Source organism: Dendropsophus ebraccatus, chromosome 4 (genome assembly GCF_027789765.1).
Source record: "Dendropsophus ebraccatus isolate aDenEbr1 chromosome 4, aDenEbr1.pat, whole genome shotgun sequence".
NCBI classification, from domain to species: domain Eukaryota; kingdom Metazoa; phylum Chordata; class Amphibia; order Anura; family Hylidae; genus Dendropsophus; species Dendropsophus ebraccatus.
In genome coordinates, this window is record NC_091457.1 from 72,086,428 (window position 1) to 72,106,921 (window position 20,494).

General features: G+C 38.5%; 1 protein-coding gene across 1 annotated transcript in view; it reads right to left on the reverse strand.

Annotated features, from left to right (window-relative positions):
* The window catches only part of LOC138789721 (cadherin-8), a 336,813-nt gene that overhangs the window by 26,772 nt on the left and 289,547 nt on the right, over window positions 1-20,494 (reverse strand). The window contains exon 9 of the mRNA XM_069968497.1: window positions 4,848-4,969. Coding sequence (XP_069824598.1) covers window positions 4,848-4,969 — 122 coding nt within the window. The remainder of the gene's footprint in view (window positions 1-4,847; window positions 4,970-20,494) is intronic.

Below are 20,494 nucleotides of genomic sequence, written 5' to 3' on the forward strand. Positions count from 1 at the left end.
AAAGGAGAAGATGTCCGCTTTTTCGGTTTAAAATTACGTCCTTTATTACGCAACGTTAAAAAAACACGGCTGTATTTCATAGCAACAGCCGTTTTTGTGCAAACAACTGCCGTTATTTGCAAAATAACATCCGTTGTTTGCGCAAGCACAGCCGTTGTTGCGAAATAAGCCCATATTTTTTTACGTAGTGTGAACATAGCCTTACATGTAAGAGTGAAAATAGTAAGTGTGACATTGTAAGAAATTGGAGTATTGCTGGAATACAAGTAGTTAAAATAATGCTGCTCACACAGTGAAATTATTTGTGATGCTATTACATTGATATGTATTTGTTCATCGATCTGTGAATAGCTGTGAACGGGTGATGGTGGGGAGGATAGAGAGTACCATGATTGTCAGCACTATATGCACTGGAAGGTTAACCCAAAGCTGTGTGCTGTACCTCCACTGGTCCCAAAATAGACCAAATGTATGATTCTATGCACTTTGGAATCGCCCTGTTACTTAGACATAAGGTCCTAGAGCAATGATTAATTCTGTCCATCTATCTGAAGGTTTCTGCTGAACCACAATAATACTGTATATCCTATACATCTCTATTTTTCCTTCACGAGTCAAACAGCCTCCTTTTAAGAAATATACTGTACATTAGACACATGTCGGTGATTTAAAGCCCCTTTTGAAATCCCATAGGTTTCCTGCTTTTTACTGAAGAAAGGCCGCACACTAGAAGCCTAGAGGTGTTTTGAAAGCTCTGTAAGTCAACAATGTAGACCTATTACGTCAGTACACTAAAAGGCACTACAGCCTAGTAAATTCTTAAAAAATGTAATACTCCAAGAAGTGATATCAGAGGTAACGGATGCCAATATCCTGAACATCCACTGGTTTTAAAGCATTTAACCACAAAAGCATGTTAGCAATGTATGTGGGGAATATAAAAATGAGATTCAATTGTATGCTCATGGTATGTAACTGGAATAATAAAAGAGCGTATGTGTTAGAAACAAAATACCTGCTCATACTGTTTGCCCTTTTAGACTCGATGGCAAAGAGAAGGCTATGTCAGCTATGTGACCACTTTGATGCAGACAGCCTAAAATCTCATATATAGAACATTCTATGGCATTTAAAAGCATCATCTCTTTCTTAGAACGTATTGATTTTCTCTTAACTAACTCTATTTTGTTCTAGTTAACATGAAATTTTATGCTCCCCATTGATATACAATGATGACCTGTAAATATAAGGGCCGAGTAGTGAGAACGTGACAAAAGAGCTTTCTTTCTATATGTCATTTGCAGATGGGGGAAGGGAGGAGATATAAATCTAAATCCTTAAAAGCATTTTCATTGTCTGCTTTTTCCTTCCTGTTTTGAAGGAACATGTTTTTAAAGGCTTAATGATTTCTTTCATACATCTAAAAAAGGTCACACAAACAGCAGTATGGGAAATGTGTCATTTATCTGTCTGTTGTCGCAATAAACGAGCTTCTTCCTGGAGGAGGTGGGGGTGCATAGTGTGATTTATCTGGGTGTTTATAGAAAAAACAGATAACATGTGTGAAGGTGACCAATATATACACAATACTATAGGACTGAGAAGTATATATGTTGCATAGTGTATTTTATAAAAATGTAGATATGTATATCTACTGATGCTAAATGTAATAATTAATTATTTGGGGATGCATTGCTTAGACATTGGGTTAAAAGGATTATCCAGGGCTACAAAAACATTGCCACCTTCCCCCCTCACTTCTCTCCAGATTGGGTGGGTTTTAAAACTCAGTTCCATTGAAGGAAATGGAGCTTAATTACAAACCACACCTGAACTGGAGACAACAGTAGGGGGAAAAGTGGCCATGTTTTTGTAGCGCTGGATAACCCCTTTTACTCTCTGAGCAAGGCTGGATAACCTTGACTATTATTCCAGGACTGCCACTACATATGACCCTAATCCACCTATTCTAAAGAACGGGTGTTAACATAAAACTGTGCGAACACAGTGGGAGGCATTGCATTGACTTCAATGCAATGCTGCCCCTGCAGTAAAGAACGGACACTGATTCCATTGCAATCAGCGTACATTTTTTACTGGGGATAAAAAAAAAACATTGTGTGAACGGCCACTGCAAACAACAGCTGTTAGTCTATACACTGTTTGAATGGATGTTGTTTGAATTGACTTAGAAATCATAGTTTGGTTGACAATATTTTAGCAAAAAATACAGTGTGTGAGCATAGCCTAAAGCTATATTCACTCAATGGCCAAAGAAAGACATGCAAACGTAGCCTAAGGCTGGGTTCACACTACGTATAATTCAGTCAGTATTGTGGTCCTCATATTGCAACCAAAACCAGGAGTGGATTAAAAACACAGAAAGGATCTGTTCACACAATGGTGAAATTGAGTGGATGGCCGCCATATAACAGTAAATAACTGCCATTATTTCAACAAAACAGCCGTTGTTTTAAAATAACAGCAAATATTTGCCATTAAATGGCGTCCATCCACTCAATTTCAACATTGTGTGAACAGATCCTTTCTGTGTTTTTTTTTGTGGGGCTGGCATTTTAATGATCGTTTTATGCAAATTGTTTGGCACCAAAATAAAGTCTGTCCAAAGAAATGGACGCAAAATGGCCAGAACAAGGTTGTTGGAACATAGCCCATCTCTGTCGACTTCTGGTTTTGGCCAAACCTACTGACCAAAATATTGATCAAGATAATGGGTGTTAACATAGCCTAATGGTAAATAATCAGAAGTTATAACCACAATGCATCTTTCCATTTATGTCCACACCACGCCATGCAAGATGTAGTTTAACTTAAAAGCAGTTGAGAAAAATATAAACATGATGCTGTGATGCCCAAATGATAAGCAGGAAAAGCATCACATAAAAATAAATAGCATGCCCTAATGAAACACAATCCATTCATAATAAAATGATACAAAATAATATAAGCAAAATGGGTTGTATAAAAAAATAAAAATAAAAAAATAAAATAAAAAGAAGGTAAACTAGCTGGATGACACTTTCCAAGACTACAGTTTTAAAATGGTGCAGGAAAAGGTAAACAATATCAAGAGACACAAAGAGATACATCATGTTCCATAGCCATGTCAAACTACCCTATTTTGTACAGAATGTTCATAAAACAAAAATGCCTGTCATCGCCTGTAAAAGGTGTTAGCTGTCTAAAAATGACAACCATAATCATAATAAGGCACAATTATTGACTCTAATTGGGACTCAATTGAGTCACCTGCAAAGATGATTTCACGGGTAATTTTATTGCTTTTCACTTTGCTATGCATTGCTTTGTGAGAACTAAAATATTTTATCAGGAGAACAAGAACAGTGCTATCTCTATTAAAGCGTAACTGTCATATTTTTTTTATTGCAGAAATCAGTAGTATAAGCGATTTTAAGAAACTCTGTAATAGGTTTTATCAGCCAAAAAAGCCTCCTTCTGTACTCAAGAAGCAATCTCCCAGCCTGCCCCCCCTGACCTCTTATCTGTGCATTATCATGAAAACACGTCTTCATTACAGAGAAGCCAGTGAAGACGGGTTCTGCTCTCTCCATTGTAAGCCTATGAAGGGGGGAGGGGCCGAGGGAGATGAGGGAGCAGGAAGAGGTGACATGAAGGTCAGCTGTTTGGAGACTGTCTGGGCACCTAAAACGCTAAATTCAGGTGTCAGAAAGGTCAGTGCTTATCTATGAACTTACTGAGAGAAGATTGCAGGGTGTTGTGCTGTGCAGGACAACTCCGTGCTCAGTCACTCCTAACAGCCCCTCCCCTCTCCATAGCCACATAATGGAGACAGAAATCCTGCTTCATTTGATGTGAGGGGGGAGGCTGGGAGATTGCTTTTTCAGTACAGAAGGAAACTCTTTTGGTTTATAAAACCTATTACAACGTTTCTTAAAATTGCTTGTACTACTGATATTTATTGTTCTCAAAAAAATGACCCTAAAAAGACAGTTACGCTTTAACTAAAGAAGTTGTTAGTGGGCAAAAAGAAGCAGGGAACAAAGAGGGAGCAGATCATATCATTGTAGTCCATATGAGTTATGGATACAGCAGAGCATCTCAGCTACAGTATTTTTGCAGCAGCAGCAGCATAGATGCCTTGATAAATCTGTAGTAAGAAGTCTGAACTGTCTACAAAGCTCTGGGGTAAGATACCTTACTTACAGAGCTGTTTCTCTCCTCTCTGGTCCGTGTCCCCAAGCACCCCCTTTTCCCCTTCTACCCACCTCCATAGACTTGTATATCTTGTAAGGGTATGTGCACACTACTGAATGCCGGCAGAATGCCTGCCGCAGAGTCCCCAGCTTACCACCACTCATAGACGCTGGCGGCTGCGTGCATCTCTGCTGGTCTCATAGGCTTCATTCTCTGGTTTGCCAGATTCAACCGTCCATCCGAAGAATTAGCCGGTTCATTCTTCGGGCAAACCACAGCGGACAGCGGATTCTGGCAAACCATAGAATGAAGCCTATGGGACCAGCGGAGATGTGTGCGGCCGCCAGCGTCTGAGAGCAGGTCAAGCTGCGGAATCCGCAGTGGTTGATATGCAGGATTCTGTAGTGTGCACATGCCCTAATTCTATCTCTGGGCTAGCTACAGGATGTAAACAAGGATGGTGCTTTGCTGACTTTTTAGAGTGAAAGGCAGTTAAGTGTGTGTGGGGGGGGGGGAGGGGGTGCTTGAGCACATGAGAAGGATGCATTGATATCTGCACTGTTAATCTATTCAATGTTTGTTCCAATGACATTGACTGTCTTAGTAACTTGTCCACCAGTGTTTCTCTCTACGAAGGCATTTTTCCTTACCTGTCCAGGTTTACCATTCTCACACAGAAAAGCTTCATAATCTGTTGCAAATTCGGGGGCATTGTCGTTAACATCCAGAACCTTGATTGCAACTTGCACTCGTGAGATCTGACTGTGGTTTCCTAAAGTGAAAATAGAGCAATAAACATGTAAAACCAATTTCATTACAAGGACATTATATAAACTGTATTCAAATACCTGTTCTTTCTTTTCTAACTAAGTGAAAGAGTTACTGTAGCTGCTAAGTATCTGGAGTCAGGCTGCAAGAATGAAATGAGCTAATATTTCATATCCTCTGCATAGATCTTTAGTGAAAGAAAAATTCAATTGGGAAAGAGTTGATGAAGACTTTTAAGGAATGAATGAGACAATGTACAGCGATGATATTTACTGGCTGTTACTTAGGTGTTTCATTAAAACAATTGATGGATTCTGTTTATTATCAGTCCCGTGTGTGAAACCAATTTGATTAGTTGTTTTACTTTACATCTATTATATTAACATAATGGGTAGCTTTGATACAAAAACCATGGCTTTCAATTGTACAAGCTAACATAGTTTGCTTTGCAACCTAAAGCCAGTCTCTGTTCAATAATCGAATACTTTGGAGTTCACATCACAGCGCAATGATTGTTTAGTAGATAGAGGAGAGTGGTGGCGATTGGTAACTTAAAGAGGTGCTCCTCAGAACAAAACCAGTTTTTAAATCTACTGATATCTGAAAGTTTTCAAGCCAAGCATTTATCAGCTGCTGTATGTCCTGCAGGAAGTGGAGTTTTCTTTCTAGTCTGACACAGTGCTCTATGCTGCCACCTCTGTCCGAGTCCAGAACTGTCCAGAGCGATAGAGGTTTCCTATGAAGATTTGCTATGACAGTGGCAGCAGAGAGCAACGTGTCAGACTGGAAAGAATCTACCACTTTCTGTAGGGCATACATCAGCTGATAAGTACTGGAAGACTTGAGTTAGTTTTTTTTTTTTTTTTCTTTAAGATAAGTAATTTATAAATCTGTATAACTTTCTGGCACCAGTTGATTTAATAACTTTTTTCCCTCTCGAGTACCCCTTTAACCAATTACTCATACATCAACTTCATTTAGTAGACTATCTATAAATAAATCCATTAAATTTTTGTTTCCAAAATAGAATCATACAAATAATCACAGTCATAAAACTCCATTAGAAAATCTTGTAAAAATAACATATACAAGAGATCTAAGACATTTATCCTCACAGTTAGGGAGTCATACAAAAAACAGCTACTGTATATAGATGCAAACAGTGACAGGAACACATCCTGAGATAAGTTGTAGAAGAAAAGGTGTCAAAATATTTCATTTCGAAAATGCTAATTAAACAGAAAAGAATCTCAATTCTGTAGTTTTGGAGAGTTAGCTATTAATTGTGTACAGTGTCTCAGCAGGTATCCAGGAATGACTGGTACACTTCACAAGGTGTGAAATAAAGAAAATAAATGTGGAACATATTTCCCAGTCAAAAAATTCTTTGAACTTCTATATATGATCCACTTTGCTATTAAATGTTTTTGCCATCTGGTGTTTGTGTGGAGAGCCAATGTTTAGAAAGTAGTTATCAGGTGGCAGTAAGAAGGTGATGAAACAGAGGTGGTATACAGGGTAAGGTATTCACAAATTAGAGAGATATGGGTTTTCATTAAAATATCCTTCCACCATTTTTGCATTGATTTGCAACTTCACCATTTTTTGGCTATCTGACAGCCATCTTTTGGACGGCCATCATTTTGCGGCAAAATAACAGTTATGATGATTATTTGCCCTTATTTTTTTTACCTTGTGGTAACATAGCCTAATAATGTGCTACATGAAAGTCTATGGAAAAACATTTTCTTTACTGTGTGCATAAACAGTTGCTTTTCCATTGACTTTAATGTAGCACATTATTAGATTCAACACGGGTATAAAACATGTCTATGAACAAAACTGCTGTCCATGCACACATGCCAATTCCTAACAGTGGAGATATGGGGGAGTGATGGCACTGAATAATTATGAACAGCAATTAGATTTTTTTTTTATATTACTATTCACTTTTGTTACTTTTTATTGTTGTTGCTATTTAACTAGAGTGCTTCTTCTTTTCTCACCATGACTAAATAGGTTAAGATTTGTTCATGATAACTATGGTTGGCAAGGCATTTCTTAGTTCTCGGCACCTGACATGATGAGCAAGGTACTATGTACTTGATCACAGAAGAAACTTAATCGCTAAATACATATTTCCTGATTCTTGGCCTGAATGTCATTATTGATCCAAATATTACATGGTTGGTGAATGTCTTATCAGTCATAATTCTATATCAGTGTAGTAGCTAAAGCTGTTGCTGAAAACAGTAACATAGGATATAGAATTACTGTATCTGAGGCAAACTGATACACTGTGTTGTGGCTAGTATAGGCCCTTAGAGAGTAATTCATGACCCAAGGACTCATTCTTGGAATTGTATGTCTATGCTACCCACTGACGCCTCAAAACCATGAATAACACAATGTATATGTTGTGTCTGTTCTATTTTCCTTTTGTCGTGTATTATTTCCTCTTATCTTGCTTTTCAGTTGTAAAAATGGGTTGTTTAAAAATAATAAAACAGTATTTTTCCTGAAATAGCCATTCAAGGTGTATGGCGTCTTTAATAGCTGTGCCTGGTACAGATTGGCAAAAAGTTACACATTTCATGTAAACTACCTTTTTGGCTATGTCCCCACAACTTTTATTCTGCTCAGTTTAAAATTACGTCCGTCATTTTGAGTCTAAAATAACGGCAGTTTGTACATTATTCTAGTTTGGGTTACTAATTGAACTTTGGGTGTGGCTTAATTGAAAAGTCCATTGAATTTAATAGTAAGAGTGGAGAAAGAATGGTGACAAAAGAAAAACTGTGTGCGAACAACTAATAAAAAATGTCCGCTGTTTGCAAAAGACATCAAAAAATAATTGTCATTATCATTATTTTGACCTAAAGATCTAAACCATAACTAAGGTAACCTAGAAAAATATGCAAATCTATAGTAATAGCTTATAAACCCTATAATATATCTACAAGACTCTTTTCCCTGATTAATCCTTTTCCTTATTCTGTAGAATAAGGCTGGGTTCACTCTGCGTGTTTGCAATCCGTTTAACAGATCCTTTTTTTTTTACAGACAAAAAAAAAAATACTGTCAGCAACGTTTTTGTGTCTGTAAAAAAAAAAACGTATCCGTTTTAATCCGTTTTTTTTTTTTTTTATAATGGAAGTCAATAGAAAAACTGATCAAAACGGATGCATGCACACAACTGCATCCGTTTTTGCAATCCATTTTTCATCCGTTTTTTTCTTTTTTTCCAAAAAACGGATGAAAAAAAAACGGATTGCAAAAACGCAGTGTGAACCCAGCCGAAAAGCAAACGTTTTGGCAGATTTGAGAAGAACTCACCAAGTACACTTTTATCAATCATATCTATCCCCTGAATGCAATTTCCTCTGACATACTCATACTAAAAAAGAGACGAGTGATTCAGATAATTTTTGATCCTGGTCATGATTCATTCCATGATTTGATCCAAGGCCTGTGCACTGAATGAATAGTGTCTAGGAACAAAATCTGTTAGAGACTTTCCTTCCCTTATTATGAGACACAAAATGTCAATAGTAATGGCCAAAACAGATTTCTGCTTTGATTCATGACGCATAAATGGAGTTAGATTAATGTAGCCCCTTTCTTTGGTCTATAACACTTTTCCCTTGGCTTGTATGATACATTTCATTTGAGTATTATTGATAGAGTATGTTGTATAGCATCTTTTTTACCATGTGTCTTCATGCTATCTCTGTTGTTTTTCAGCATTTTGCTTCATGTAAGGACAATCCATCAACTTGAAGAATCTTGGGGAGTGTATGAACCCATTTCTATGAAAATGTATTCAGCCTCCATTATCTGTTTTTAATCCTTTATACCATGGTCTACTAATTGTGGGCCGGGCCTTAGGGCTCCCGTCCCACACACCAAATACTTTATGGTGAAAACGGCCTTAGATGTTCGGGGAAGTTCGTAGTGAAAAAAGCTCCTGTTCCTACAAATGTTTCAATGTACTTCCAAAGTATCACACTGTGTAGGCCAGGTAGAATCTTCTCACAAACATATCCATAGATGGTATCTTACCCCGTACCATGTTTCCAAAGTTCCCCCTGGACTTCAGTACTTTGCTGAAGGTGTAATAATGAGATGGACATCCTGTTGAATGTGTGGTGGAATCGCACAGTATTAACCTCCTTTTGGCAAAGCATAAGGAAACTCTTGAAACCTATACCGTTGTTCCCTCTCCCTAATTGGAGTCCAGGTGTAGCATTACATTATTGACTGATGAGCTTTCTGTCCCAAACATCATAATAGTAGTTCATGTAAAGGGAAAAAAATGAAAAAAAGCAGTATTACGCTCAGAACTGCTATGGCGAATCAGAAGGTGGTTGTGCAAAGGAGCAAGTATACTCACTCCACGATGGGGGACAGTTAGGCTGTAGGCTATAGGCTGACGTGGAGGGGGAATAAGATGACATACCATGCTGTTTGAATTTTTGGCCATTGGGTTACAAATCTGCCTGCTCTCGGTATGGAATATCACGGGGTGACGGACTACTAGTTGAAGTTTACACTGCTTTAGGTGATGTGGGGGATAATTCCACCCCCTATCACCTGGTGAGTAAAGTCTTTTGTTTCTGTTTTTATTTAAATGAGCCGTGCCCTCATTTGTTTTCCTTATCCTAATAGTAGTTTATGTCCTGTTAGTAACTAGGAATAATATTGCAAGGAGATGAAAAAGCATTAACATACTAAATGCCCCCTGAAAATATTGCTGAAGTGGAATTCAATGGAATCTTTAACCCCTTCACATCAGCCATATAGGTTGATATAGGTTGTAATTTCCGTTGCCCCATGCAGTAGGAACGTGTATAAATGTTCCTGACATAAAGGCGATTTTAAAGTGTGCTGGGGGGGGGGGGCTTCAGTGTGATCAGCTCTGCACACATTAGTGTGCCAGGGGCCAGAGATAATGACAGGCAGCCATGATCACACAGCTGCCTGTCATTAGCCCCTTAAACTATGTTATCTATGTTATCTGTTAACTATGTACAACAATCACTCTATTTAACCCCTTAGCGACCCATGACGTATCTGATACGTCATGGTGCCGCTCGGGGTGTTCAGAGCGGGGTCCCGCCGGCGCTGATCCCGGCTGACTCGTGCATCCGGGCAGTGCCTCTATTAGCCGGCGCGGGTCCCGTTGCCGCGCCGGCTAATTAAGCCTCTAAGTGCAGCTGTCAAACCTGACAGCTGCACTTAGAGGCTTCAGACCTCACGTCCCTGGTGTCTAGTGGGACGGATCTCCCCCCCGCGATGCGATCGCGGGGGGGGAGATCCGTTCTTCTGCCCGTGCCAGGCCTCAGCGTCGGAATGACGCTGATCCCGGCTCGGTAATAGATTGCTATGGCCTGCAGCAGGCCATAGTAATCTATGACCGATCTAATCGATCTTTGCTGTGTATATACACAGCATTGATCTCTATGAGAGATCAGTGCTGTCTATATATAAGTCCCCCAGGGGGGCTTCTAGTTACAGTAAAAAAAAAAGTAAAAAAGTGTTTTTATTAATAAAAAATCCCCTCCCCTAATAAAAGTCCAAATCACCCCCTTTTCCCATTTTATAAATATAAATTAATAAATAAATAAATAAACATATTTAGTATCGCCGCGCACGTAATCGCCCGAACTATTAATTAATCACATTCCTGATCTCGCATGGTAAACGGCGTCAGCGCAAAAAAATTCCAAAGTGCAAAATTGTGCATTTTTGGTCGCATCAAATCCAGAAAAAATGTAATAAAAAACGATCAAAAAGTCGTATATGCGCAATCAAGGTACCGATAGAAAGAACACATCATGGCCCAAAAACTGACACCTCACACAACCCCATAGACCAAAGGATAAAAGCGCTATAAGCCTGGGAATAGAGCGATTTTAAGGAACGTATATTTGTTAACAATGGTTTGAATTTTTTACAGGCCATCCGATACAATATAAGTTATACATGTTATATATCGTTGTAATCGTAACGACTTGAGAAACTTGCATAACAAGTCAGTTTTACCATAGGACGGACGGCGTAAATGCAAAACTCCCACGAAATCAAAACAAATTCGTTTTTTTTTCAATTTGACAGCGCAAATGATTTTTTTCCGGTTTCGCAGCATATGTTATGGAAAAATAATGCCTGTCATTGCAAAGTACAATTGGTTTCGCAAAAAATAAGTGCTCATATACGTCTCTAGGTGAAAAAATGCAAGCGCTATGGACTTTTAAACTTAAAATGGAATAAGCAAAAGCGCAAAAACGAAAATAGGCTTTGACCTTAAGGGGTTAAGGGAGTCAATGAAAGGAGAATATTGAATACCTGTGGATCCATATTACAAAGATATAAGAACTCGAACATCACATGTGTACCCCCATATGATGACTTGGTATGTCCAAATTATATGCAAATTTATTGCATTTAATGAAGTACTCCACATGTTTGTTTTTTTTTGTTTTTTTTTTTACTACTGGACATGTGGAAACCACTAAAAAAATATTTTGTATGCCACCAAGTAAAAACAGAGATAAACAGAAGTACAATAAAACGTACAATACAAAGTGAAGGTTATATCTTTTTATTCCTGACAATATCAACCAATCATTGCATCTTTTTGAGGTCAATAAAATTCTTGCCAAGCTTCCATTATTGTGAGTCTTCTTATTAATTATATATTTATCTGAAAGGAAACATCTACAGCACTTTCTCAAATATGACATTAAATAGTCCATCAGTGTTTCATTGTTGATTTTTGTATTCAGATGATGGACTATACAAGGTTGGCATTCCCATAATACAACCATAAAGATGCTCTTGAAATAATATTATGTTTAAAACAAATGCCTTATCTGATAGTTGCATTGTAGGACACATACAATGTTATATGAATCATTCTGACTGCTCAGTTATGGGCTGCGAGTCTCGGCTAGTTGTTAAAATTTGAATGCCTGTTTAACCTTCGAAATGTAAAGGAGGAACAGAAACTTCTGTAAGACAACATAATTTATAGCCAGTATAAATCTTGTGCTTTTTTAGCTGTATATCCTGTCCTTTTTTTTCCTGATCATTTGTGTTCTGTGTTATGGAATAGCATATCTCAGAGAGAAAAAAGACTAACATTTTTTGGGGCTCTAAACCTCCATATTTCTTAGTATGTTATTAAGCCTATAAAATAGACTATTTTTTGTTTTTATGTTTAAGAGACTAAAATGCCCTAAAGAAAAAAACATATAGGATGCAAGGGATGCCTATGGCCCTGTAATAGAAAATAATGACCACTGACCTCTGTATGGTGCAGTTTAATACACTGTTAAACATTTATTCCATTCACATTCATCCCTGATAGCAGTGCACTTTGAGTGTGTGCTCCATATGCAATTTACTGGTATCCAGCCCTGGGAGAGTAGACATGGCAGCTTCCAGTCAAGCTTGTCGGACTCTCCTCCCTACTAGTCAGGGTTGATTGACAGCTTCAGTGCTGGGACCTCCCTCGAGCTCTAGGGACCTAGCAGGTTCCATTTAAAGCGACTCTGTACCCACAATCTGACCCCCCAAACCGCTTGTACCTTTGGATATCTGCTTTTAATCCAAGATCTGCCCTGGGGTCCGTTCGGCAGGTGATGCAGTTATTGTCCTAAAAAACAACTTTTAAACTTGCAGCCCTGTGCCCAACGGCCGGGGTTTAGAGTATCTGTGCCCTAACTTTGTACAACTTCTCCGTCCCTCCTCCCCATCCTCTTCATCATCAGGAATGCCACTGGAACATTTTCTCCTGTCTGAACATTGCACAGGAGCCTTAACGACCCAGCCCTTCTTCAGTATTCACACAGCTGAGGAATAATAGGCAATCTGCCTAGAGAATTCCTAATGATGAGGAGGGTGGGGAGGAGGGAAAGAGAGGTTGTGCCAGCCTAATGCATACACAATCTAAGCCCCGGCCATTAGGCACGGGGCTGCCAGTTTAAAAGCTGTTTTTTTCGACAATAACTGCATCACCTGCCAAATGGACCCCAGCTATCAGCTATCTAAAGGTTCAAGTGGTTTAGGGGGGTCAGATTGTGGGTACAGGGTTTCTTTAAAATAAATAAATAAAATGAATTCTTTCAAATTAACTGATGCCAGAAAGTGCAAAAAAATTGTAATTTACTCCTATTAAAAAAATCTCCAGTCTTCCAGTACTTATCAGCTATTGTATGTCCTGCATGAAGCAGTGTATTCTCTCCAGTCTGACACAGTGCTATCTTTACTGTCACCTCTGTCTATGTCAGGAACTGTCCAGAGCAGTAGCACATCCCCATAGAAAACCCTTTTATTCTCTCCAGACTGGAAAGAATACTACTTCCTGAAGGACATACGGCAGCTAATAAGTAGAAAAATACTTTCGATTTTTTTAATAGAAAATCTCTACTTTTTGGCAGCAGTTGATTTGAAGGATTTTTGGGGGCAACTACCCCTTTAGGAAGGCCTCAGTTTTTGAAAATGAGCTCATTATCCTACCCAAGGTTCAATAAATAGGCAAACACTCAATACTTAGGTAAAAACTAAGTTGAAGCTCTTTATGTCCAGTTTGGGGGACTGAATGTGACACTTTGTTTTAGATATAACTTTTACTAAAGGAGCAACTAGGGAGGCATGGGCCGGTCATATGCTCCGTGTGTAGTATTCGGTTTACAGGTTCTGTGGCACCAAAAAGTAATAAATAATAATAATAATAATAATAATAATAATAATATTAATAATAGAGTTTTACATATAGAAATACTGTAGATATAAAAATTTGTCCGTATTACTCTGTGGGCAATGGGCTCCGAACAGACTTACCATATTTTCAGGTGTATAAGACAACTGGGCATATAAGACGAGCCCCAACTTTTCCAACAGTTTAGGATTTACTTGCCGTATAAGACTACCCCTCCTCCAACGCACACCAAATAAAAATAAGTAAAAAACATCAGACAGCAGTGAGATCTGAGAGGCATAAAAGGAGGTACAGTAATACCGGTAGGATACAAGGGCGGGCCAGACAGGTGAAAGAGGGATGCTTTTCTGGGCACAGTGCCACTCTACTGTATCTCTTTTTTCCATACTCCAGACACCTGCATCTTGCTCTGCCCTTCATACAGTCGCTGCATACGGCGGGGATGCTGTTGTTTTTTAACTTCCCCCTCCTTATGCAGCCACTGCAGATTCTCAAGTCCAGTTCCAACGTTTTTCAGCTCTCGCCCTATAAGGCAACACCTGGAATGTAAGACGACTCCTTTTGAGAAGATTTTCCTTTGTTAAAAAGTAGTCTTATACGCAGGAAAATATTTTTCCTTATATTACATATTAGTTTGATGATGCTTCTCTGCATTTTAAGATACAATGTGCTCTGTGCTTGTGTTCACAATTGAGCAATATTTTTTTTAACGCCTACATTTGTACACTTGTATCTATGGAAAAATAGATTTGCTGCAAGCTACAATATACATAGCTTATGTCAGCAGCACATACTGTCTAACATACATAAAGTAGTGTCCTATAGTTGCAGAATGTAGTTTCTAAATATTTAGGAAGAAGTTAAAAAGTGTTTAACTCCACGGTTGCCAGAACATTGCTCATATTTTCTGGACCCTCCAGCAATAAATGGACGAATCACTGGACCATGGAAGACTGCAGTACTCTTTACCACTATGGGCATTTTGATGAGTCCCTAAGAAGGATCAGGCTGAAGGTTTATTATAAATGACTACAATCCTCTGGTTTTGAATGCATTCGCTTTATGTGTCAGCAGTGCAGTCAGGCAGTAAATAGCTCTTCAGATTGAAAGTACAGAAAGTTGATGTGTTACTTAGTGTATTCTAGCTTTAGCAAGGCAACTGCTGGCTTTCTTACATGAAGAGGCTGCAGTTTGGAAGCTTGTAGTACCTATCAATTTTGAACAATGTCTCAAGAGAAAATTGATCATCCAGATAGAAGCACTGAGTGGAGAACATGTAGAGCCTTATATATCACATTACACATGACTGGTACATGCAGCCAATGTATTTCTATTTAATCCTATCAGACTTTTAATAACTGTTTGAACCATGAATTACCCATTACAGCGCTTTTCTACATACTGATAAAAGCTGCATGTTATCTGTAGTAACTCATTAGTAGGCGTTCATGCTTATACATCTATACAGTTCTATAGATCCCACCTATCACCCCACCTGTATTGCCTTTGAATGCTCTATAATAAATTCTTTCTCATAGATCAGACGTCCCTGGTCTCTACTTCAGATAAAATAGATAGTGTTGAGCCTCCCTCACAAATGCCTTTAAAAGTTATTACTAGTGGATTTAACTCCTATCACAGTTACTGATGATGGTGATTATGCATAATGGGTATAATGATAGTTCACCCTTCCTGGCTGTTTACTTACAGTTTCTTAGCTTATGTAGAGATACATATAAATGAGGGTTTATGTGGTAAGAGATGGTACTTGCTGTAGCTCTAAAAGCCAAGATGGTGGTAGATCAAAGGACTCGGTGGCAGTAATGAAAGCGCTAGATGTCTCATTGTATTGTATGCTACTGTCAGGCACAGCTGAAGGAACGGTATCAAGAGTTAACTGCCTATTAGACCAAAGCCATGTACTGTATTATGTTCTGCCGCCAGCTGACAGTTGGCTGAGACCAATCTCTGTGGAGGGTGCCTCACTCTAGACCCTCCTCTGTGTCACTAAGCAGTCTTTACAGGCATCCAAGCTCTCTCCACCAACAGAAGGTTAGTTCTAAAAGCTTATATATAGGGGTGGAGTAGTTAGTTCTGGTAGTGAGTCAGAGAAAAGAGACAGAAGAGAAGGTACCCTACTAAGAGAACTTCCAGGGCCTGGCCTAGAAGCCAGGACCCATCTGTGAAGTTCTATGCCTACTACTGTTTCCTTAAGTGTTCCTGTGCTAGCCATGCTGGGCTTGTAAAACCTGCATTGAGGCTACTGTAGATGGGGACCAAGGCCTTATCCATGCTAAGGGGCTATCTTCTCTTCTTCTCAAGTGCCCTGATAACTTAGACAAGAGCCTTTGAAGAAAACAGCCTATATATATATATATATATATATATATATATATATATGAACAGTTACGCTTTAAGGCTATGTTCACACAACGCAAGAGACTGGCCGTTCCGTAACCCCGGCCAGGTCACGGAATGGCCGGTCTCTGCCCGGATCATCCCGGCTGGCAGGGTTCTGATGCGGGCGCATCAGCGCATGCCCGCATCAGAACCTCCCATAGCACACAGTGAAGCAAGCGGCTGGAGACGCTCATTTCACTGTGTGAACTGACAGAGTTTCCTACGGCCGCAATTCATTGAATTGCGGCAGTAGAAAACTGACATGTCAGTTATTTGCGGCGCCGCAGGGGATCCCGTCCGAAGCGTATGCAATGTTTATGCGCTCCGGCCGGGATCCCATAGAAGCAGAGGCAGTGTTCAACTATGTGAAAAGTACGACCGTACTTTTACGTAGTGTGAACATAGCCTTAAAGTGTAAAAAGGGATTTAAGTCAGCCAACTCTCAAGCTACCTATGTTGCAATTTATTGTCATGTACAGTACCTTTAAGAAACACTACTGTAAAAGTTCCACATTGCATCATCACACTAGAAGGACACAGGGACTACCTACTACTTTTATCGGGTAAATGCTTGGGACCATAGGAGGGCATACACCATACAAGTGCCACAGCGGTACTGCGGTACCGCAACAGCTGCCCTTGCAAGTTCCATCTAACTGGGTTACCACACTATATTTAATCATTAGACAAAAATAGTTTTGCTTGCCTGTAGGTCAAATGACCCTCCTCTAAAATCTCACATATCAATAAAGTAATACATTTGAGATTTGGGGAGTTATTTCTTCCTTAGTTCTCTGTGAATTGAACCCTGACTGGTTTCATAAATCACAAGGGCATCTATTATAGGAACTATGAGAGTGAGTATTTATACAGAATGCCAGCAGGTTCATGATACCTCACCATGAAGTCATTAATATATTCATGCTATAGAGAAAGTAGACAAAGAATCTTGATGTAGCCAAGGCTTTACACACTTAACCTAAGTAAATATCTAAGCTTGTGGGCAACAGTGTAGCTATAGAATGTGCTGAGGTTGCAGTTGCTGGTTCAAAAGACACCCTTACCACATAAAAATATAATTATACTGTACATGGCAGATGGGAGCCAGTAAGTACTTCCCATAGGGGTCTAGGAGCTTTAAGATACATCTGAGCTTACAGAATTGATCACAACATTCTTTGTACTTCTTTACTGGAAGGATACAAAAGTAAGAGTGTTGTCTATATAAGACTCCAGATGCTAGGACATGAAATCCTTCCCTTTTATAAATTTTGTCATCATCATTTTCACACGATAGAAATATAAATATTGATGTTTCTTTATTACTATGCTATATATATATATATATATATATATATATAGGGCCTCTACATTTCTCATTTACACAACCTGACATTGTAATATTAACCAGTGAGGAAAATGTATGTGCGCACAACCTTAAATGTTTACAAACAATAATCTCGAGTTTCCTATAGCTTTTTATGCATTCCACCATATAGCTTATTGAGCACAAAGGAAAAAAAAAACATTATTTATGTGAAGTGTTTTCTCTCAAGTGTCAAAAGCCAGCACTTATTCTAAATTATGTTAATGTCACGCATGCTAGAAACCGGAGAGAATACATTATCGGCTACGTGGCTGGTCGTAAAGCATATCTTTATGTTTTTTCCCTATTATTTTCGCAATTTAATTGTGTTAACCATGATATATTTGACATACATGGAGAATTCCTCAACTGGTGTGTAGGCTTTAACTATTTTTACAGACTCTGCTGATCATTTATGATAGGATAGCTTACAGTAAATAACAATGAATGTTGTTTTATCCTATTAGCTCTGGTCTTGTGCCCAGTCAAGATTTTATAGCCGACACTTTATTAGATCCTGTGACAAATAATCCTTAAATTATTTAGAGTGTATTCTATATACACTTGACTCTACCTTGTATCCTTTATTGAGCGACTACTAAACCTAAAGAAATAGACTGCTTAAAAAACTGTTGTTTATCACAAGTGAAGATACCAGATAAAGTTTCGATTACAATAGCTAAATTCCTCTCAAAAATGCAATTGAAGAAAACTTGTTGCCAACATATACAGTGGGTACAATTCATATAAAGTGTTTCACAATATTGATTTCAAAATGTTTATCTTTTTATTATAGCATATGGATTTAAAGATGAGGTCCTGTATTATAGAACCTTTTAATTAGCTACAGTTAAGAGCCCTGAAAGAGAAGTTCTTTGGTGAACTTTATATATTAGATGGTCACCTAGTGACTTCAGTGGATGCTAATACTACATGTATAAGCAATGCCTATCTGTTTTATTGGCAACACTTACTTGCCACTGGTTTTAGCAAGCACATTCATCAGAGGTGGTGCTCAAAGAAAACCGCTATAAGTAAAATTTTCTAGTTTCATGGATACATTGGAACAGATTTAAATCACAATAGTATTTGTATGTTCTCCATTTATTTGAGCAGCTTTTCTCTGAGTATTCTTTCCTCTAATACTACAGAATTCTGCTAAAAGTTATTAATTTCCAATGGCCTTTATCTTATTGTGTATTCATGTGTGCTAGAAAGGAAAATTAATGTACCATCCCTATTGGTGAATAATGTATCAGACCACTCACTGATGTCAGTGTTGAGAGAACCCAGAACACTAAAGCACCTCTGCTTTATTGCCATAGTAGCATATCAAATTCTTGATTTCAATGAATGATCATAAGATCACACTTCACCTATTGAGTTTAGTGGAGTATAAGACTATGTTCGCACACAGTAAAATAATAACAAAATATGGCTTTTATTCTGATATGTCCATATTTTAAATGTAAGGCTATGTTCACACTACATAATTTTTGAGTAATAAACGGACACTGATTGCAATGTAATCAGCGTCTGTTCTTTACTGCAGGGGCGGCATTGCATTGAAGTTCACATATCGTTAATAATGTACTTGCCTATTATTTCCGGACGCTGTTCAGTGAATATTTTCCGGAAATAATAGCTGTTTACACAATGTAATGTGCGGCGGCTGCACATTGCATTCAAAGGAATGGCTAATTGATTTTCAGGCACACCCCATGGTGCTAGAAAATCAAAATTAAAAAAGAACAGAGGTATCGGCTACAGGAACGGGCTCAATGCAACCAGGCAGACGCCAGTTTAACAGTGCCCATGAAGATAATGATGTTTGTTGAAACCAAAAACATAAAGTGTCTGGACCTTTCCTGGCCAGACACCAGTGAACAAGAGCAATAGAATGTGGGTGGCTGCGCTGGAGCCGTGGAGGTAAGTGAATGTTATTGTCTTCTCTTGTCCACCTCTTCACCACACACTTCTGAAAAAGGGGTCACGGCTGGAATACCCCTTTAATGTACAGATGTAAATATTTCAAATATATTAACTTCTATTTGGAGAACACATATTTCCCAATTTTGTAGGAGAGGTTAAAAAGATTTTGGGGGTCGGTGAATACACCAAATTCAGGCTATGTTCACACGGCGTCAATAATAGAGAAAAGGCGGCCGCTTATGCAATTTAAAATCATGTCCGTTATTGATACAACTTTGCAATGCACTGCAGTCAATGTAAAGACTGACATCCATTGCACACAATGTATAAAATGACAGACGTTTCCATCGCAGACGTCAAAATGATGATCATGACAAATATTTCCGTCCATCTTTTGCAAAAAGTGGACGCTTTTTAGTTGTTCACACACTTTTTTTCTTTTTTCACGATTCTTTCTCTATTTTTACTATTAAATTCAATGGACTTGTCAATTAAGCCACACCCAAAGGCCAATTAGTAACTCCAAACTAGAATAATGTACCAACAGCCATCATTGCACTAAGGGGACGGATGTCATTGTAAACGGGGCTAAAAAAAAAAACGTCTGAACATAGCCTCGCAATGTAACTGGCAGAGATTCTTGTTACAACAGTGTCTTTCCAATATTGTAGCCCTAGTTTAATATTTAATTAGTAGGCCCCTCATTTAGAGAACATCTCATCTGTGTCAGCAGCAGCTAAAAAATACCAGTTTTACAGATGTCAAATCCATCAGAAATGAATTTGGACTAAGGCCTTCAAACAGACTGTGCTGTTCCTTTTAAGTTAATATGATTCACCTGAGTGTAACCAGGGGAGAGGAATTTAACTTTCTTCAGGGATGCATCTCAGTTTGATGCCTCTCTCCTGAGGTAAGGAAATGATGCATTAAGATCCTGGGAGAAATTTACAATGCGCTGCTAAGAAACAACTGCAGAATATGATTATTTGAAGTATTTTTTTCTGGGCTACCTGGATGTCTGGAAAGGGAAGTAACTGGTCAATGCGGACCAAAAACCTTCGTAATTCATTTTTGTTTGATATGCTGAAGCACATATATGAAAGTAC